The following is an 18,753-nucleotide window of genomic DNA, read 5'->3' on the forward strand; positions in this document are numbered from 1 at the left end:
ATTACTGAATGTCTAACTTTAAAAAAAAATGTTTAACTCATCTGAACACCAAACTCCCATCTAATCCGTAGGGGGAATAACATGCATAAATTTACTTCTGTTATAAATTCTATTAAAATTAATATTTCCCAAGGTATCAAACGTCTATGAAAATGCAACTTCTGAATTCCTTGGTCACTTTTCAAACTATAATCGCATAGGCCCAGTTGTTTAAAAGTTGCTAGATACCGTTTCATTCTTTGTTGAGCCTTAAATGACTTGGATGGTAGATTCCTGATGTCAGAAGTAATTTGAGACTTCAGTTTCTAAAAGTAATTCCAGGCCCTGACTTTAGAATGTGGGATTCATACTCATAAGTAAATAGTAAGTAAATAGGGTATTCCTTAACACTTTTTACATTTGGTTCACTGGTTGTAGACTATTATTATTTCAGTTACAGTAATGCTGAATGTATTGTTAGCTTTTTCAAAACACAGGAACATCAGTCTTAGCCTGTTTCTAGACTTTTATGTATTGCATTAGAATAAGTTAGTTAAGTAGTGCGGAAATAAAAAGCTTTCTTGAAGTTTATGAACGTAAAAGAACCTCATCCTCTTCTTAAAAAATCTTATGTTAAAATATAAAATGACACAATGAAACATGTTGCATTTTCCAACCTGTGTTTTTAGTTTGTTTTAGAAATGCATGTAACTGCTGTCATTGTCAATAAACTTGCTGGTTTTTTGGGTGGAGGTTTGCATAAATCTTTATCTTTTTCCAACTTTTAGAACTAGATTCTAAGTGGTCAATTTTGTAACTGACTTTGGTTTGGTTTTGTTGTGTTTTTTTTTAAAGAATATTTGTTCATACTTATGATGGTTTGACATAATTTAACGTTTTATTGACCATGATGGCAACACAGACATTAAGTATAGACAACTATCAAGATGGACAACAGGTAGGTGTGTTTTTCTTTCTCTAGGAACTAAATACAATTAGCTAGAGAAAAAAGGTAGTGACTTTTTCTTTAAAGCCTGCTTTGGAATTGTTTAAATATCTGTTCATGTTTGTAAAACAAGATCTTTAAAGTGATAAACTGCTATTCTTAAATACTTGAATACTTATTAAAGGCTTAGTTAATCTTTGCGTGACTTTACTTAACTTCTGGAAGAATGCTTAGATAAGGGGTTTTCTTCTGAATCTTCTCTAGATGATCTGTGGGCTGTAATGTTCCTGTTCTTAGGGAAGTAAGATGGGCATCTGTAATATTCTGTGTATATGGTACTTCAGTGTTCTTACGTGTCTGCAGATAGATGACATTTATGCAGTCATAGACTTGTTGGCCTTGAACAAGCGAAGGATAAATTTAGGTATCTAGAATTACTACTACTTTGACTACATTTAAGTTGATGCAATTATGCTGCAGGCTGCAAACTGTTAAAATACTTGAATTAATTTTAATGAAGTTATTGATTAGAATTGCTAATTAGAAAGCTGGTCGGTGGGCTTAGAGTTTCTTATTTCTGTTAACGAGCAGCTAGAATAATGAAACATACTCAGATATGTCTGGTCATGAAGTTTCATTTTTGTACAACAGGCTGTATATTTCAACAATTTGAATTGCTAAATTATAATACTGTTAAATGGAGACAAATCATGCAAGTGGCCTGTACTTTGAAGACCTATTTTTACATTACTATGTGTCAGCCCTAAGCAGTAAATACAAGTACTTCTGTCAGCAGATGGCAACAGTGGTGAACAGTCAGAAGAAAAACAGGAACTTTCCCATCTCTTATAAAAAGATGTTTATCTGACTGCAGTCTGGATTATTGATTTTTGTTGTTTGATTGTTTTATTGCAACTCTAATTTCTCTCTCTCCTGTCGCCTACCTTATGTCTTTCACCTTATTCCCCCAGCAAACGCATACCATCCTGTGACATGTCAGTGAAAGTAATACATCTTTTTGTAAAGAATGGATTGGGAGAGAGCATTTTCTTTCTATTTGTTTTGTATTTTAAGCTCTTGGTGACCAAGATACACAGGTAATTTGGGTGCCTGCTGCTTTTGTAGTTTGGAAATGGCCCATAGGAAATAGCTTGCAGTTTTAAGTGAGCTATTTCCTCCTCCTAGTGTGAGCGCGCCCTAACTGAACATGCTCTCTCCCTTCAGACTTTGCAGATGTATGGCTCAACATTTATAATAACTTGTATGAGTCATCTCCTTTTATTTTGCTCCTCCTTCTTGTCATTAGCCAAGAAATGAGTCCATTAATTACGTCTTTTTTTGCAAGCATTCTGGCTTAAAAATTATCTATGCTTGCTGAAGAAGCAAGGCAAGCTGCTCTGTTGGGTAGGATATGCTGGCATTTTCTCAGTTTCTGATTTTGCTAGGGGGTGGCTTGTCCCCAACAGGTAATAAGAGCACAAACCTTTTGGTTCTCCCAGACTTCTTGTTGGGAATAGTATAAATTTCTTTTGCTTACGTTGTGTTGAAATAGATTAAATTCTGTCAGAGTCAGGTTCTCTAGTAGTTTCTGGAGGTCAGCTCACCTCTCGGGAGAGTTCCTGTGAGTGATGTGATATGTACATCTCATGGGAAAAGAGAGCTGAGGATTGCATTCTGTACACTTCCGTTCTGCAGGTGTCAATTTTGGCTGCCTGGTGCTATCTAGAACAGTGACGGTCCTCTACTCAAGATAAAACCATTTAAAGTAGAAAAAAAGATTGCAGTGATTTCTTGTCTCTGTACAGATTTTCCCAGTGCTCAAAGGGGAGAAAACCAAGGACTTTGGGTTGGGAGGTGGAAACCATGACTTTCAGAGGTCAGGTTCCTCTAAGACATTTTAGTCTGAAAGATGTTTAGCTGGAGGTGATGGGAAAACCACTCTTTCAACACTTACAAAGCACTCAAAGGCATTACCAGCCACCTAGTGCAATTTAGGTGCTCAGTAGAAGCTGTGCTCTATGTTGTTTTTCCAGTGGTGGCAGATTGTGTCACTGTGTGTTAAATGGATTTGTAGAAGCAGTTACTACTCTTCTCTCCAGTAGCTTCATATTCCTAAAATAATTTGTTATTACAATATGTGAATTTGAGTGGTAATGGGCAGGGGAGGTTATGCTCCTGATTATTCAAAGATTAGGGTGACGTAGAATATATCAGTTCTTTGTAAGAAAATGTGTGGTTTAATGGACAAAAAAACTTCGGGATCTCTTTTCTTCAGTATCTTGATATAATGTACAGTAAGAAATAAGAAAGAAAACTTAAGAGTAGAAACTTTCCTTTTGGAAACTTTTACGGTTAGACTAGAAAGGACCCTTCCAACCTAGGCAATTCTGTGATTTTTGTTTTCATCCTGAAGGCTTTTCCCATAATTTTTTTATCCCCATAATTTTTTTTTTCAGCAAAAACATTCCAATTTTTTGCTAGTCTATTCCAAAAATAGCCGCTTCAGAAACAAAATGCTTTAACAATTTACTAATATCTGTCATTCCCATTTTAAAGCCGAGTGCTGAAACTTGAAGTGACCTTTACACTACCCATCAAAAAGTGTCAAGGATTAAAAGAGGGGTTTTGTTACTGCTGTGGCTTTTTGTGTAACTGCCAAGTCATACCAACCTTCTGGCAATTTAGTAGCCTTGTGCATTGCTATTTCCTTAGAAAACAGTACACTTATTTTACGTCAAGCGTACAGATTTACTTATAACTTACTCTTTTTCTACAGATGCAAGTAGTAACAGAGTTAAAAACTGAACAAGATCCCAACTGCTCTGAAACTGATGCTGAAGGGGTGAGTCCTGCCCCTGTAGAATCTCAAACTCCAATGGATGCAGACAAGCAGGCCATTTACAGGTAGTAATGGACTCGTGTTCTGTCTTTTCAAGGGTAAAGAATAGATGATTTTTTTTTTTAATTAATAATAAGTAGCTTAAAATCAGATGATCTCTTGGCTAACTGTCTCAGTAGTTTGCAGGAAAAGAGTGAGATCAAATTAGCTTCACTGTCAGTTGTCAGCCAAGAAAAAAAACTTCCCTTTATTACGGGATTCTTCAATTTCAGCATAGTTTTAAAGGATATTCTAAAGGTGTCTGCCTTTAAAGCGCAAGTGACATTTAGTAAGCTACTCAGACTGTTGAACTATGGTCGCTGTTTGTTAAACTGTAGTTTTTATCTTTAGTGTAAGGTTATATTTTTTTTTTTTGGTAATTAAGTCAATCTTTATTCCCTTTTCTTTAGGGATAACAATCTGTTGCCCAGTAATTAGCTCAAACGGTATTAAATGTTGATGTATAGACACACTAATTTGAGATTTTTCCAGTGTTAAGTGCTGTGCTAAGCAGTATGGTCAGTTTTGATGAGGTTAAGTGTTCTTTCACTTTAAGTGCTTTACAAAGACAGAATTATTACCAGTTTGCAGGTAAAAAAACCAAAACAAAACAAAAAAAAAACCTGAAGCAGAAAGATGTATCCACTCATTTACAGGCTTGTGCTAACAAAATCGTCTTCTGCTCTGAGCATGATTTCACAGGAGGCCTCTGAGTACAGTGTGGATCCTATTCTCGGTTCTGTAAAGTTATTCACGATGTATAAATAAGGCCCACATTGAAGGAGAAATTAATTTTGTCAGACTTTAAATCTGCATTCATCCTATTTATAAATCCTAATCCTCATTTCTAATGCACTGTATTAATGTATCTCTTGACACTCAATTACAGTGAATAAAATAGTATGTCATAGCTTTTTAGCTTGTGATTGTTCTCTTTATTTAAATATATACGTATTCTACTGCTTTACTTGCCTCTAGGGTGTGTGGTTAATCAAAATGAAAAAAACACAAAACTTCCATTGTTTTTTGCTATATCCAGTGGTGTTATATGCAGTCTCTTCCAAGACTTGTCTTTGTTTCTTACATGAGTGACTGTTACCTTACGTGAGTTAGATGTCTTACTTTTCACTGGCGTGCATTTAAGTGAAAATACTTATTCATGTATTTTAACTTTTATTCTAGGCACCCACTATTTCCCTTGTTAGCACTATTATTTGAAAAATGTGAACAATCTACACAGGGCTCAGAAGGCACAACTTCTGCTAGTTTTGATGTAGATATTGAAAATTTTGTAAGGAAGCAGGAGAAAGAAGGAAAACCCTTTTTCTGTGAAGATCCAGAAACTGATAATTTGGTAAGTATAAGCTGTTTCTTTTATTTCTGAAACAATCATCACATTTGCGTCTTCGTAATTTCTGATCTCAAGTGGTGCTTATAGTTTCTCTTCACATTTTTCTTCCTACAAGAGATTCTTATTTATGTTAATGCTGAAAAACTTTTTTTTTTTTAAATTTCTTCTGACCCCTTTTTACCATCTTGTCTGTAAACCTACATTGGCCCTTCACAGTTATTTCCCATTCTAAACCAACTGAGTTCAGTGTGTTGGAGATGAACAGAAACATATGCTTGCCATAGACAGGTTGACTCTGCAAATCAATTTTTGGAGTGTCAAAACATATATTATCAAAAACAGGTAATCAATTTAAGTTTTTTCCAAGTTTTTTTTTATCAAGGTTCATCTAGTTAATGTTGGAGAAAAGCTGTTGTAAGATGAGCTTAGAAACTCTCTAACGTAGACAGATTTTTTTCTTGCATGTCGTTATCTCCTTTAGGCTTTCTGAAAGTCCTTACTGTGATGAAGCTGTGATTTCCCCAGTCCCTTAGTCTCCCTTTTGAATCATATCTCTGGAGAACACCTCTGTGGGCATGCTAGTTTCTAAACTGTCCATCTGTGCTCATCTCTTTAGAGTCATGTTGCAACTAGATTTTATCATATTCAAGACTGTTAGAATTATAGGAGTCAAGTGTTTCATTTTTGAAAACCTGTTCCTCTAAGGTGACTCTGTAATAAAACAAGTCTTCATCCTTGAGGCGACCTCATAGGAGAAAAGGCTACCTAAAATATTGACGTTCTCAAACAAAACTAAATTGATGGGAGGTTGTAAACAACAGAAACAGTAATGTTTTAAAATTGATATCTAGGAAGATTTATGTGGGCAAATAATATCCTGTGTCAGAGGCTAAGGTAAGGTACCTGGAGAAAACTCTTAAATAAAATGAAGACGTAAAGAAGAAATAAATGTGAGATACTGTTTAGAATTGGCAAGAGTGTTACAGTGAACAGCATGTTATGAGGGGCACATATTGTCACAAAAAAGGGGTCAATTTTGGCTGCTTTTGCAAGCAACCTAAATAGGCATTTTGCATAACTTCATTTCTTTACAAGCACTTTATGACCCATATTTAGTGTACTTAAGTTCTGGGAAGATAGTATTTAAATAGTGTCATGGAAAATAAAGCTACAAGAGTCTCTATGTATAATAAGACCAGTGTGAGAATAAAGAAGGCAGAAGACTGTATGTTCTAGAGTGAGGCAAGATTTTACAGCTCTAGGTAGAGAGACATAAAAAGCTACCTTCTTGGCTACTTGTTCTGTCTCTTTAACTGTAGGTTACAGTGTCTAGGATTGAAGTATCTTAATACATTGCGTCAATGATCTTAGTCTATGTAAACATAAAGTCACCTTAGATTAAATCTTCTTCAAGGATGCATCAAGTTCACTTTGCGCTAATCCACCTGCACGAGTGCTTTCTCTTACAGCTTTGGCTGAGGAGCTGATTGTCTTACAGCAGCTTTTATTTTCTGTTTGGAAACATTTTGAGACTCTAAATAAGGTTTTTGTGTTAGAAGGGGACTGAAAACAATGCCCTTCAGAATGATGGGAAAGCAGCTAAAGGAGGACACGTAATATGATATATAGTGATACTCTCAGTATTAGTGTAAAGATACTCGGTTTATAAATGAAGAATTGAAGAACAGGCATTGGCCACTTTGACCACAGTTACAACTAGAACAGAATTGAACCCCCAAAATCTCAGTTTAATATCTTTATCATTAGATCTTTGTGGGCAAATTTTGATGCAGCTCACCTGAGAAATATTTATTTGTACAGACAGTGATTTAGTTTTCTAAGTAGAAAGAAGCATTGACATACCTACTAAAACAGTTTCATGAATAAACCCTGTAGTAGAATGACTGTTGCTGCTGTAGGAATTAAAAATACGAAAGAAGAAAAATAAAGGCAAGGGGAAATAAACAATAATTCTCTTCCTTAGTTACTGCCCTAGTATGAGCAGCAGTGGTGTGGGGTGCTTTGCTTTTTAAATTTTTTTTTATTTGAAATATGAGTGGTGTAATATTACACTTATGAAATACTTGTAGCACAATATAATGATTGTCTGACGTTTGTAAGCAGAAATAAGTACTTCAGAATGGTTATAATGTCATGATCTGTCTATGAAGAGTATGGCTGTTCCATTGAGGTGCAGAAATGCTTGGAGATTGAAGGCCACTGGTACCATCATTTTAGAACTTTCTTGAACAGGAAAGCACTCAGGCAAATTTAGGGGGGAAAAAAAGTGTATTATTGAGGGAGAAGGAGCTAAGTACTTTAAAGAGCTGTTAGTTTCTGAGGAAGACTAAATCCAGGCTAAAAACTGCAGTTTATCACATGTGCTAATTTGCACATGTACAAAATCTTATGTGACCTGTGGCTGTTAAAGAATTAACTGCACACAGAATTCCCCAAATAACATACCAGTTTCAGGATCCTGTGGTTTGACCCAGGTATCTAGAAAGTTGACTACCAGGAATGCTTATAATTTTGGAATTACTTCTTTATCTCTTTCACTCTGTAATACGTTTGGGGTTTTGTTACTGCTATCAGTGACATCTCTGGAGTGCTTCTTGCATATCAGCTGTGAATTTGAAGACACAAATAAAATTTTCCATGGTTCTTTCTTCAAAGACTTTTTTTGAATATGCTTGCCTCCAATACTTTACTCAAAAATAAGCGATAGTTCTGTTCTGCATGAAGCGGGTCTGCTGACCTGCTAAACCTGAGGTTATTTTCTTCATGTGTAACTCTCAGAATTCAGCATAAATACACTGTTTTCCCTTATTTCTCTAATCCCAGTTTCTTTTCAGAAGCACATCTGAAATCTCACAGCTGGAATGTAGTAGTTCTGGCTCAGTGGATGAGGAAGGAGCAATGGATGTGTTTTATCTTGACTTTAGTAAGGCTTTTGATGTTGTCTCTTATAATGTTCTCATAGACAAACTGATAAAATGAGGATTAGATAAATGAGCAGTGAGATGGACTGAAAACTGGGTGAACTGCTGGGCTCAAAGGATTGCAGTCAGCAGTATGAAGTCCAGTTGAAGGCTGGTCATCAGCATTGTACTCCAGGGATTGATACTGGAACCAATGCTGTTTAACATCTTCATTAATGACCTTGGTGATGTGACAGAGTGGCAAATTTGCAGCTGTTGCAAAACTGGGAGGAGTGGCTGATGACCAGATGGCTATGCCACCATTCATGGGTACTTTGTCACTTTTGGGAGAAGTAGGCAAACAGGTATCTTGTGGAGTTCAACAAAGGGAAATGCCAAGTCCTGTACCTGGGGAGGAATAACCAGTACATTCCAGGGACCAACCAACGGGAAAGCAGCTTTGTGGAAAAAGACCTGGCAGTCCTGATGGACACCAAGCCAAATATGAGACAGCAGTGCATCCTTGTGGCAAAGAAATCCAACATACTTGGGCTGCGTTACGAAGATCATTGTCAGCAGGTCAAGGGACATGGTCCTTTTCCTCTACTTGGCACTGGTGAGATGCATCTGGAGTGCTGGGTACAGTTCTGGGTTCCCCACTACTAGGCATAGACGTACTGGATTGAGTCCAGCAAAGGACCAAAAAGATGATTAGGGGACTAGTGCATCTCTCCTATGAAGAGAGGCTCAGTGAGCTGGGACTCTTTAGTCCACAATGGTAAAGGTTTGGGGTGATATTATCGATGTATCTAAATACCTAATAGGGGAATAAAGAAGACAGACTCTCTGACTCTTCTCAGTGGTGCCCAGTGAAAGGGCAAGAGGAAATAGACACAAATTGAAAAACAGGAAGTTCCATTAAAACATAAGAAAAAACACTTTTACTGTAAGGATGAGTGAATACTGGAGCAGGTTGCCCAGAGAGCTTATGCAGTCCCCATCCTTGCAGACAGTCAAAACCCAACTGGACGTGGCCCTGAGCAACTTACCCTAGCTGACCTTGCTTTGAGCAGGTGCATTGGATTAAACAATCTCCAGGTCCCTTCCAACCTCAACTACTCTGTGGTTTCTGTAAGCCTTCAAAATAGGTTTCCCAAAGATCCTGCATGCTTTGGCCTGCTTCACGTGCTTTTGGCTGTACACAAACATTCTCTCAGATCTAGCTGGCTTTGGTTGTAGATGGGTCTGCTGTATTCCAATGGTCCTTCATGCTAATTGACCTGTTTGTGATTTTAGTGGTGGCAAAGTCTCTTGGTTAATGTGGTACTCACCTTTGTTGATGGGCTGCACAAATCTAGCTGATTTTACTTGAGATGGATGAGGAAGTATTTGTTTGTCTTGTATTCTGTGGCTGCTGAGGTCAGTACTATCTTAAACTGGAACCACATTGCAAAATCCAAAATCTTTGGCATTGAATTCCTGTTCTGTAGTTATATTGTTAGCTATGACTTTCCATTACTAGGTACCAAATGAAATCTGAGTGCGACTTGTCCTCTGCCTGTCCTGAAGGCTGGGCGCTCTGAACAGCTGACATTCTGACAGGCTATTAATTTTGTAAGGGGCAATGAGCAGAAGAGTTTCTGTCAAGTTGTGAAATAGCTATTATGGTTTTCAGTCTCTTCTTTAGCTTGAAATATTGGTGCTTGCAGAGAGAAGGCTGAAGCTGGGCAGTTTTCTCTGCCTTGTGTCACATAAATACATACATTTTTATATAGCTTAAAAATCTCTTTAGTAGAGAGGGCTTCTAATATTGTGCACCTTTGTTGCGTATTGTGTTCTTGCTGCCTTCCTTTTTAACTCCAGTGTTAAATCAGCCATTCACTCAAAAGGAGAAGCTAGTGAAGACTACTAATTAGAACGAGCCAGAAGGGTGGAGGTAGGCCAGACAACTACTTGCCTTCCACCTGTGCTCTTCTCTGACCCCAGCAGAGTCAAACAAATAAGGTGAAAATGCTTGCACAGTAGCAATCACTCAGCTTGGAGCTAGAGCTAAACTGAGATGAATTGAATGTTGTAATACTATAAAGAGTAGAATTCAAGTCCTGTCTGAAAAGAGTCACAGACCTGTTTACAGTAAGGAAATTGGCACGAACTCAGCTGTTTCAGTTTTTTTCCTTTTACTACTTTTGGAAGTGGCATGAAGAACTCCACTACACTTCAGTTTTTGTGATGAAGCTTAAACTAATGGCACCAAAACAGCAGAATATCATTTCAGGGTCCATACTGCCTATAGGCTAATTGCCTAGATAACAGAAGTTGTGATGGGTCACAGATACTGATTGCCAGAATTGTAAGAGGCCCTAGAATGTTTCACGTTAAGCACTCACTTGAAATGCCTTGAATATTCCAAAGGAAAAGTTTGGGTTTCATCCAGAGGACCACAGAATGTTGATCTGGATGGCACAGGCATTAGGTCAGTTTGACCTGAAAGGAAGTTCATTAAGATCACTAAGGTTGTTCTAACTTGAGTAACTCTTAGTAAGCTACAATCTAGACTACCTTGTTATTTTGGTATTATGGTTCCCATTCTCAATTAATTGATCTTTTCCTGCATTAGTAGTATAAAGGATTTCAGCACTGGGAAGTACAGGTAGCGTCCACCTGAAACTTAACGTTAAGGATATCCATATATTGCTAAGCCTGGCCTGTAAACCAAGTTTCAATCCTTTTTTTATTGTCTAGATAGAGGGATTTGTTTCCTTTTTGTTAACCACTCCAACAGTGTCAGTTGGTGACTTTGAAGCATCATGGCAAAGGGTTATGGTCAACACAGAAATGGTGTTACTAGGCCTTCTGCAGTGTCTTTCGCAAGTCTGACTTTGTCAGACACATTTTCAGAATAGCGTGTTTGCAGTGAAATGGATGAGAACACTTCTGTAAACACTGATGGCTTCTGGATTGGGTCAGAACTTTGCTATTAGGCTTCAGCATGTTTAAACAAGCGAGAATTTCTCAGAAGAGATTGTAAGAATTTCTAAAGAGATGGAAAAAAATGGCACTTTTTTGTGGAAGGTTTTTTTCCTTAAAAGAATGTTTAAGGTACTCTGTGAAATGACTTGGATTCAGCATATTTTTAGTTTGATTTATTGCCGTGTTCCTGATCTCTTCTATATGCGCATTCATGTAATAAGAGTCAGCAATGGTTCGCGTTCAAAACCTGCAGCGCTAAAAAACTCACAAAATTGTGTTATGGCTTCCCTGAAGTGGGAAGTTTCAGGTGTTGTCTCTTCCTTTGCCTGAGAGGTGTATAAGATGCCTCTTTTCCTTCCAAGGAAGAGCGTATCACAGGAAAATGCAAAGTTAATTCTGTTGAAAGATCTGTTGAAAGAAAAATGAGAAGTTTCAGTGCTAGCTCCTGGGCAGATTTCATCAGCTTGCTCTGAGATATAAGAAGTTTTGACATTCTAGGTATGTCTTTACTTTTTTTACTTTTTTAATCATCTTCCAGTCAGAAGAGATGGCTGGTTTTGGACTGAAATTCTCCCAAGAGTTCCAGTCCATCCCTAATAAATACACAAAGAAAGTTGTTTTTCCGTGATAGTTACCTGTTTGCTCTTGAAGAACTGTTGGCTGCAAACAGAACTTTGAAACTTTTCCCTTCCAACTTCACTGACTCTGACCAAGCAGGTTAGACTCTTCAGGAAGGTAAAAGAGAGGTACAAGTTTATGATTTTTTGCAGTAAATATTTAGCTCTTCTATGCATGGCACAGCGTATTATTTGAGCCAGAATTATCCTCTATCTTGGAATAAGACATTCCAAGGTTTCTTCTACAGGTTTCTTTCTGGTTTTCAACAGTTTTGTTCTCTTTTCTGTTTCTTGGTCGCTTATGGTGTCTGTGTCTCCATTGATCTTCCCTGAACTTGGTGTAAGTGCTGATTAGCTGCAAGAAGTGCTGCAGACCTCCCCTTTTCAAATCCTAGTCCCTGTGGGAAAGAAGTGGAAGCTGAAGGCTGTGCTCATGTTTACTTACTAGACTGGAAGTGTACTTTCTTTCACAGAGCTTTATCTACCTTCATATCTTTTTGGATTGCTGCTTTGCATTCACCATACTCCCTCCCTATATCAAGCATCAGTACCAGAAAAGATGTGTTTGCTGTTAAGAACCAGATCTTGGTGGTCTGTGTTGCTAGCCAAAAGTTCCCAAGTGCACGTGCTGCTTTCTGGAAGCCTGCTCAGCTGTATCCCCATAACATGGAGTGTCATCTGTTGGAGCTTGTTACCCATTGCCCCTTACCTTTTGACATCTCTATATCATTTTCACAGATAAAACAGATCTTGGAATGAACCAGCTTCTCTTTGTTCTGCACTAGTATCCTTTTGTGTTTAGGACTTACGTGACAGGTTCCTCCATGTCTAAGAAGTTGTTCAGCACAAGTGTTTGCAGATAACTTTTAGAGTTTTCACAGATTACATTATGTTTTAAGACATTCAGTAATTAACATTTCTTTGTTCCTTACTATTAACCCAGCCACTGCAGAGACATCGTGTTACCTCAGGATGGTTCCTGGCTCTTGTATAGCTTCTGTTTGGTGTAAACTCTTGCCATATATGGGTGGCTTTTTTAATTTCCCCACATTCATGGACCCATAGGATAATACAGGTTGGATTACAAGCTTGAGAGGTCTGTAGTCCAACCTCCTGTACGAAGTAGGGTCAGCTGTGAAGTCAGAGCAGGTTACTTATGGCTTTATCAAGTCTAGAAACAATACAAAACAAGGGGTGTTAAATATACTCTCACTTTTGTGTTTGAACAGGACACTGCCTATTTTGAAGACCCCTGAGTTTTTTGTTTTGTTTGGGGTAAGGATTTTTGGTTCAGTACCCTCTTCTCAAAGACTATCCTATTGAATTTTTAGTTGTGTCAGGAAACAATGTAGTGTAGGTGAAGCCAGCTGATGGCAATTGAATAGTCTTGACTGAACAAGCGGTGCTTTTGCATTTCTGAAAAGTTTTCTTGCTATTGTAATGTGCAGAACTGCCTCAAAAACCTCCAGTAGTACCTTTTGTAGCTATGTCTTGTAGCTAGGGACTCAAAATAGCGGAAACAAAAACAAAATACCCCCTCTCCCAGAGTTTCTGTTCTTCCCCTGAAGACCTAAATCGCCCCAGAAGGATTCGCTCAGGAAGGTAGGTGAGCTGTGGATGTACATACTTTAATTGGCTCTTTGCAAATGAGAGGTCATTTGAGTGAGAAGATCACTTGTCAGTACACGGAGATTCTTTCATTTATGTTGTCCACATACGTATTTGCTTTATGCTTATGTGATGTGCCCTGAAATCCATTAAAAAATGTTGAGTATATGTTTCAGATAAACAAAGGTGAGCTGGGCATTATGACTAAGGTAGTGCCTAGTATGTTCTATGCCCTTTGCAGCATGTGCTTGGTGCACTGAAAAGACAGGACGCAGGCACAATCTAAAGCATTTTTAGGGCTAAAGATGTCTTCAAATTTAATGTATGATGTATTTACATGTGAATATGCTCTGGATACCAGTTTTAGCAGGAACTGAAAGTTTTTTCAATAATCTTTCTTTCTTTGCTTAATAGTTTACCATTGTCTTTATTTACAGCAGTTTCAGCAATACACGTATGTCTCATAGTTACTTCTGTCTTTGTGCATTTCTCTGAAATGATGCTCCAGGTTTATTTCTACAGTAAAAAGGCTGAATCAATTGGGTTATAAAAATTCATTGTTCTGTGGCATACTCTACTCAGTAGTACTAAATAACAAAAACATGGTTGTTGTAGATTTTAAGGTGTGCCTTTTACAAACAAAGGAGTGAAATATTACTACTTCTTGGATCTGTCTGGAAACATTTCTCTATATTGCCTTTGTTCAACATGGGTGACTTTATCAGGAGTTCTTTGTTTATTTTTTTATTTTTAGTTTCAAGGAAAAAGTGAACTTCTGTCAACAAATTTAAGTTTGGTCGACCCATGCTGCAAAAGAGCAGGAGCCATATGGCCACAATTAGTGTAGTTGTAAATGAGTAAATAAGTCCTGGTGACAGGCATGGCATATTTACAAAGTTTTGTTTGCCTTCCTAACCACAGTAGCCCAGCTTCCTGTACGAGTAGTGTGTCTGTGTGTGGCTGTGCAGAAACCTGGATAGTGTTACTAGTTCTTGGTTTATGGTTAATTTCGACTCTAATTCAATTTTTACTTCAAGTATCAACCATCTATTTGAAACTGAATCTGAGCTGAAGAAAGGACTTTTATTTTTCCTCCAAACAAATGCTGATTAAATAAATAATATAAATATGGGCAATGGTGTAAGAAAAAAAAAGAAAACAAACCACTCCTGACTGAGCAAAACTAATCACTAAAACGGTCAAATATTGCGTGCTCTAAGGCATATTTTTGTTGCATCGTTTTATCTGATTGGTTAGGGCATACACTAATATATGTGCTCTGTGTTGGTCTGCCACACGTAAATAATTTTATAATTTAAGCTTTTTTGTCTCTGAAACTCTTTGGCTATTACAGAACAATTGTTAATAATTCTGAAAGAAGCAGAGTATCTTTAAACATAGATGACCTTTGTTTTGTATATAACCTATGCAAATTAAAATAGATTTTAACTTGATTGTGTTTAAAAGTACTTAAACACAGTTTAAATGTACTTAAACAGTTTAAACAGCAACCACTGCTGAGGGCTGTTTTAGAAGATTGCTGTTCTATATACCTCAGCGCTGGGCCACTTAGTCTTTCAAAGGCTTTTGGTGTCATAGGTCATAAGAGTTGCCAGATTTTAATTTGGATCAACTGTCTCAAGTCTGCAGCTCTTATTTTTCTGCAGCTGTGCTTTTAAAGATAAATATTTGGGTTTTATTCTTTTTAGCCCTGAGAATGGATAAGATTTCCTTTTTTTGTTGTCACTTCGTTCTGTTTTTTTTCTCTTGTTTATTTAAATATACAGTCGTCTACACTGGGTGAGTGTCATACAGCCGGCATACCTTCTACTGAAAAAACAGGGAAAAGATCTGTCACAATGAAAGCTAAAGCTGTCATGGTGGAGAGGAGAGTACACACAGAAGTTTGCCTGTCTTGATCTCCTTCAGGTGCTTTGAATAAAGGCAACTTCATCTCCCAGTTGGCTTCTTTAGTTAGAAGTGATAAGTGGATTACTTAGTAAGCTATCATTTCTAGTCATTGGATTCAGCGCTCTGGCCAAGTACATGACCCTTCATATAGGACAATTTTTTCCAAATAATGCTAAAATCAAGCTCTGCACTATGTTTCAAAATTACGGTCTATTCAGTTTCATAAAACTGAAGGATGTTTTTCTTCGAGATCTAGCATAGCAAGTAAGTGTTGGGGATGGCACGCTACATAAAAAAATCAAGTAAGTAATTACTATGCCGGTGTGTTATGTACATACTTGAGTGTCCTGGATTTCCCACTGCATCATGAAAAATTAGACCATCTGGATTTGGTTTTAGCTTTTGATCTTCTGCCCGTGACCCTTACAATCACCTAAGCTACTTCATTGCTGTATGTAATACCATTAGCTATCCAAGCTTATGAGTCTTTTTCTCATGGTAAGCACAATAGGTATTCTCACATCACATACATTATCTCCTCCACGTCAATTTTTGTTTAAACATGGATTTGTTATTGGGTTTAGTGCTTTGTATTTTATGGTTTATATTTCAGAAACACTCTCCTCACCTGGAAGTTCTTACAAGATTTTACCCCAGAGTTTTTAATCTTTGACATACACTTGCAGAGGAACTTCAAAGTTCTAGGACTGAAGAACTGTTCGATTACTTTAAGCTTTGTTCAACAATATGACAAACTTTGGGACCTTTTTATTCTAATTCTATAGAAAAATAAAAGCTATTGTATTTTTGTTATAGGCGAGATGGCAAGCCATTTCCTGTACCTTTCACCCTCCCTAGCAATCTGTGACAAACTTATGCTAAGTCACAGAAGGATCTTCTCAGTGTATCTCAAATACATCTGTATGCTTTTGGTTTCCTTGGGTCAGCGTGCAATGTGGAACTGATTTTTTGGTATTTCTGATATGTAGCTCAAATTGACTGTTGCTTACTAAGCCTGTTCCAACCACGCCATCCAAATAATACCTGTGGGTGGGATTACTTTCACTTTCAGTCTTGTGTGTTGTATGACCCAGGGATGTATGATGGGGATAGAGATCACAGGGACATGCAGGCTCATGCCGTGCTCCATGTACACCTTAACTACGCTCTGTCTTCCTAACATGTCACATGTGACAGAGACAAAGATTATATTGTTGTTGTGTAGTTTACTCAGGCAGTGGAAGGGTACAGGTTTTGTATGTAAACATGTGCCTTTCACGTTTCAGGAGCATAATGGTCAGAGCTAGAGGACTCAAGTCAGCGCTTAGCAATTAGTAACTCTGCTTTAATTGGATGGGTTTTGTTACTGGAAAGTAGTCTGTGCTTAAATCTCAGATTAAATATTTTTTTAAATTAGCAGTTACTTTGTTTCTGATTTTTTTTTTTCCCAATTCTCTCCCTAGATGGTAAAAGCAATCCAAGTTCTACGTATCCATCTGCTTGAGCTAGAAAAGGTTAATGAACTCTGCAAGGATTTCTGTAGTCGTTATATTGCCTGCCTGAAGACAAAAATGAACAGTGAAACTCTATTAAGTGGAGAGCCTGGAAGTCCATATTCACCTGTGCAATCTCAGGTATGTTTAAAATACAGCTAAGTGTATTTTTGCTTAGATTTCCATAGGAAGTTATAATTACACTTCTGTTACTATTAGTTTGCAAACAGTGTTTCTGCACATTCTTTGACTTTCTCAAAATTGGTTATTAAGAGTAGAAAGAGATGTATTTTTTTTTTGTGCACATCTGTGTGCCACTGCCTGATGGACAAATTTGTTGAGATGAGCCAGAACATAGAGTCACTTTTCTTGTCTGTCTTCCTTTTATGATTTTCCTTCAGTTCAGCAAATGGAGATACTCAGAATCGCCTGGATTTGCTATTTTGTTGGAAGGAGGCTAGGAAACAGAATAAACAAAGGAGAGAAAAAAAATTCCTTGTTAAGAAGGTCTCCTTAGTCTACTCTGCTTCATTAGAATATTGAGACGTCTGATGCTTTTTATATACAATCAGTATTCTGGAACAAATAGACAGTGTCTGATGGATTATAGTTGCAATATTTGGGATGTATATCACTGCATGTCCCCTAGGGTGACTATGTAGTTATGAACAGTGCCTGTTCCTATACAAGCGAACCTCAGTTTATATATTGTTGACATTACCTAAATGCAATAACCAATTGCATTTTTCGTAGTAAATCAACAACAGTTAATTAACAACGGTATGTTATGGTTGATGCCTCTGCTCTTAGATGCTGGAGAGTGAGCCCTGCCATCCAAGTACCTGCTAGATATCTAGCCTTAGGGGATGCCCTTCTCTGACTTACTAATGTGTTTGATGCTACGTATTCTGAAAAACCTCGATGACTTTTAAACTTTGCTGTCTGGACTCGGTTTTGGTGTCTGGAAGTGTGGAAAGGAGAGTCTAAAATCAGACAAAAACAACTTCTAAAAGGTGTTTTTTATAAGTCTGTTAATAGCCTTCTGTAGAGACAGGATGGACTGAATTTTGCATTTGGTAACTATATAGAGATTATTCATACATTTTAAGGAATGTGTAAGAGTGTGCGTGGTCAGGGTTGAGTAAGAGCTATCCTGAGCAGAAAAAAACATATTGAGCATCTTGAATACTTAACGCATTATTTTGAAATTGAAGGAATTGAGGTAATAACTACAATTCTAAAGCTTTGATGCTTGTAATAAGAGCATTAAGGGTCCATTTCATCTGTCCTTTTTCCCCTGTGCCTTTGGAAACTGTTTCTCTTAGTATTTATGTACCTAGAATAATTTCTCCTAAAATTTCTCAAGATAGTTTTGTGTCTTTTCTAACAGTTGCTCTCATGAGGATTTTCAAAGGTAATAGTTGGTGATAATGAGAAAGTTAATGTAGGTAATGATGAACCTCTAATGAAATCTCTTTCTCTTTGAAGTTAATCCTATGATTAAACTCCAAATGTCTTTTTAGAGCCAAAATTACACAAGCATGCAAAAAACCAAAAAACATCAACAAAAAAACTTTATAAAAATGCAAGCAACTAATTGTTTTATTTTTCTAGCAAATTCCAAGTGCCATTGCAGGCACACTCAGTCCCCAAGGGATTATGGTGCCAGCATCAGCATTGCAGCAGGGAAATGTAACTATGGCAACAGTAGCAGGTATGACACAGTAAAGAAAATCTGGCACCTTGCACTTCATTCTAGTTTCTTTCATAGTTGTTACAAAAAATGCACAAATACTTTTAAAAATGTGTTTTAACTCTAATACCTGAAAAGTTGTTATCATACAGTTGAGTGCCTTACTGGTTTCTGAATGTTCATTTAATTTATATGTGTACCAAGTATGCATCTGTGAGTGGAGGTTACGTATATATAATATTAAAAGATCTTTCTGTGCAACTCTGCTTTGTTAAAAGACATTTCAGAGACTGGGGTGTTTTACACTTTTTTTTTTTTCCCCCCTTCAAAAAATAACTCTGACAAAAACATGCATTACTTAAAATATTGCACTTGTTATCTGTCTC

The 18,753-nt window shown here is 37.2% G+C and overlaps 1 protein-coding gene across 3 annotated transcripts in view; it reads left to right on the forward strand.

Moving 5' to 3' along the window:
* The window catches only part of PKNOX1 (PBX/knotted 1 homeobox 1), a 42,028-nt gene that overhangs the window by 15,329 nt on the left and 7,946 nt on the right, over positions 1 to 18,753 (forward strand). For 2 of the 3 annotated variants that reach the window (XM_074602786.1, XM_074602795.1), the window contains exons 3-7: positions 835 to 937; positions 3,702 to 3,829; positions 4,986 to 5,157; positions 16,645 to 16,815; positions 18,289 to 18,388. In XM_074602786.1, the coding sequence (XP_074458887.1) occupies positions 887 to 937; positions 3,702 to 3,829; positions 4,986 to 5,157; positions 16,645 to 16,815; positions 18,289 to 18,388 (622 nt within the window). In that variant the 5' untranslated portion in view covers positions 835 to 886. The remainder of the gene's footprint in view (positions 1 to 834; positions 938 to 3,701; positions 3,830 to 4,985; positions 5,158 to 16,644; positions 16,816 to 18,288; positions 18,389 to 18,753) is intronic. The other variant, XM_074602805.1, reaches the window with a different exon arrangement.

The sequence above is a fragment of the Larus michahellis genome, chromosome 1 (assembly GCF_964199755.1).
Source record: "Larus michahellis chromosome 1, bLarMic1.1, whole genome shotgun sequence".
Lineage (NCBI taxonomy): Eukaryota > Metazoa > Chordata > Aves > Charadriiformes > Laridae > Larus > Larus michahellis.